This window comes from Aplysia californica, unplaced genomic scaffold (genome assembly GCF_000002075.1).
Source record: "Aplysia californica isolate F4 #8 unplaced genomic scaffold, AplCal3.0 scaffold00008, whole genome shotgun sequence".
Classification (NCBI taxonomy): domain Eukaryota; kingdom Metazoa; phylum Mollusca; class Gastropoda; order Aplysiida; family Aplysiidae; genus Aplysia; species Aplysia californica.
This window is the reverse complement of record NW_004797278.1, coordinates 3,227,129-3,229,752: the sequence shown is the minus strand read 5'-3', so window position 1 is coordinate 3,229,752 and position 2,624 is coordinate 3,227,129. Positions and strand designations below refer to the sequence as shown.

At 43.9% G+C, this 2,624-nt stretch overlaps 1 protein-coding gene across 1 annotated transcript; it reads right to left on the bottom strand.

Moving 5' to 3' along the window:
- Window positions 1-1,575: 1,575 nt before the first annotated feature.
- Window positions 1,576-2,559, bottom strand: LOC101853274 (chloride intracellular channel protein 1; the record flags this gene model as incomplete). The annotated part of the gene is given in 1 exon segment (XM_005089716.3): window positions 1,576-2,559. A coding segment is annotated over 1 exon segment (527 nt), but the record flags the coding sequence as incomplete, so codon positions are not given.
- Window positions 2,560-2,624: the final 65 nt, after the last annotated feature.

The following is a 2,624-nucleotide window of genomic DNA, read 5'->3' as shown; positions in this document are numbered from 1 at the left end:
TCTCTCTCTTTCTCTCTCTCTCTCTCTCTCTCTCTCTCTCTCTCTATCTATCTATCTATCTATCTCAACCTCTCCATCCTTCCCTTTCTCTCTAGTCTCTCTCCCCTCCTCTCTTTCTCGTTTTTTCCTCGCTGTCTTTCTACTTGTATCTTACGGTCTCTCTCTATCTCTTTCCCTTTCAGTCTGTCTGTCTGAGTGCTTGTCAGTGCAGTGCATGCGTGTGTGTGTATGTGTGTGTGTATGTGTGTGTATGTGTGTGTGTATGTGTGTGTGTATGTGTGTGTATGTGAGAGAGATAGAGAGAGAGAGAGAGAGAGAGAGAGAAAGAGTAAAGGAGAGAGAAAAGGGGAAAGTGTGTATGTGTGAGTGAGAGTATGAGTTTGTCAGTGTGTATGTATGTGCGTGTGTATGTGTGTGTATCTGTGTGTATATGTGTATATGTGTGTGTAAAAGAGACAGAGAGAGAGAGAGAGAGAGAGAGGGAGAGAGAGAGAGGGGGGGGGGGAGAAAGTGTGTATGAGTTTGAGTATGAGTTTGTTAGTGTGTATGGATGCGGGGTTTGCGTGGCTGCCATTTATCGTGTTATGAGAAGTTTAAATGAACTCGAGAAAAATCGCCACTCAAGTAGAAAGGAACTGACAGCAGTTGTATAACACAGTTAACTCACATTAAGGCACTCTATCAACAGAATTATTATCATGAATACTGAAAGAATCACCTAACTGTGAGTGTAAGTCAGCACCAAAGACAGCACTGCACGTATGCCCCTTGACCTCACCACGGAAGACTAAAACCCTAAGGAATATTTTTTTTTCAGGGCTCCAGCAAACCCTGCCAAAGTTTTGGATCAGACAATTTTGCGGGTCTCACCATTCGGGGACAATAATATGTTGAAACCTCTTTCTAATGCTATGTTGGTTTTTCAAAGAGTGGTTACCTCCCATTTTACGTCTTTCTCCGCCATAGGACTGGGCAAAGCCATTTGAAAGCCTTGAAATACCTTGACAATTAAGTCTCAAGACTTGCCCACTGTGGATTTGAACCACGGGCATGTCACTACAGCCCTGCACGATGGAAATCACGATATTTCTGCAGTTTCACTCGTAGACAAAATAGTACATAGTTTGCTTCAGCACTTATATAACCTAATTGTGTTGCAAGTGCCGTAAAACGTTTGTTAAAAACAGTTTCCTTCGGTAAGTCATTTAAGTGGCGTACATGCAGCTTCATAATTCGGGATATCCTCGCCCTATGTTGATAAGATCGGACAAAAGGATGAAATAGTACCAATAAGTTTAACGCCCCTATCAACACTGTTAGGTTATTAAAGAGGCGGGACCTCCAAGTTTGACGTCCATCTCCGAAAGGACCGAGCCAAGTGAGGAATTCCAGTAAAGTGCCTTTCCCAAGGGCACAACGTCGGACCGAGCTGAGGCTCGAACCCCCGAACCCGCTATCTCATGATTACGAGTCTGGTAGCCTAACCACTAAGCCACCGACGCCACAAGATGGGATAAGTTACATCGGGGACATTTTTCAGGAAAACTTAAAAACTGATTTTCTTAAAAGGACGGCTTTGGGTCATCCGATTTTCGCGCTTTTGAAAAAGTCCGATCTTTATTGTTTATTTGAATATAAATTTTTAAACAGCATATGAAACATGCTTTGTAGAATACGGTTCGTGAAAAAAAAAGCAAAATCGAAAAGGTTGTAGTTATCCAACCTCATCACTAGGGTGGCAGTATTTCCCTCTTTATAATGACCGAAGACTTCGGTCTGTGTTAGGAAGATTTGATCAGTTATTTACAGTCACTGACAAAGACAGGAAGTACATTTGTAAGTAAACACAGCATCAAATGCATGCCATTAGAACATAACATGGCAGTCACAATTCGTATCAATTTATAAAACATTACCAGAGTATTACAAAAAACAAACGTTTACAGCACCATTCTTTATAATAATAATAATGATAACATTATAATGACTTTCGCCTATTCTCTACAACAAGCTAGATAACCCACCAGTCGTATTACTTCCTCCTAGTGACAAAGTCCGGTAACTCTAAAGAAAACCGGGGCGTCGTCTCCACAGTATAGAACTTGTTCTTGTCCTCAGGAAGTGGAGTTGTCTCCTTCTTCTCGCTCCAGTGATGAACGATCTCCTGGTCGGACGGACACGTCTTCTTGAAGGTGTCGTTGTCGTACGCGTTGCCAAGGTAACGCCACAGCCCTTTCATGGACGCGGGGATGTCGAAGTTCTTGAAGGCTTTGGACGCCACACGGATGTGCTGCAGTTTGGGGAGGACGTTACAGTCCAGGTGTGTGAGGTCCTCGCCGCAGATGTACGTGTTTTCTGAGCGCTCCAGGAAGCCGTTGAGGTAGGAGAGCTCTTTGATGAGGTGGTCCGGCGTGTGGGAGACGTTCTTGACGAAGAAGGAGAACTTGGAGAAGACATCCAGACAGGCCGTGTGTGCGTCTCGGTTGCCGTAGCGGAGGTCTGGGCGGGGGAAGTTCGAGTCCACGTACTGCTGGATCTCCTCTGTGTCCATGATCACCTGGGACACACATAATATGTATAATATTACCATGATCACTTGGGAGAGACAAAATGTATGTAATATA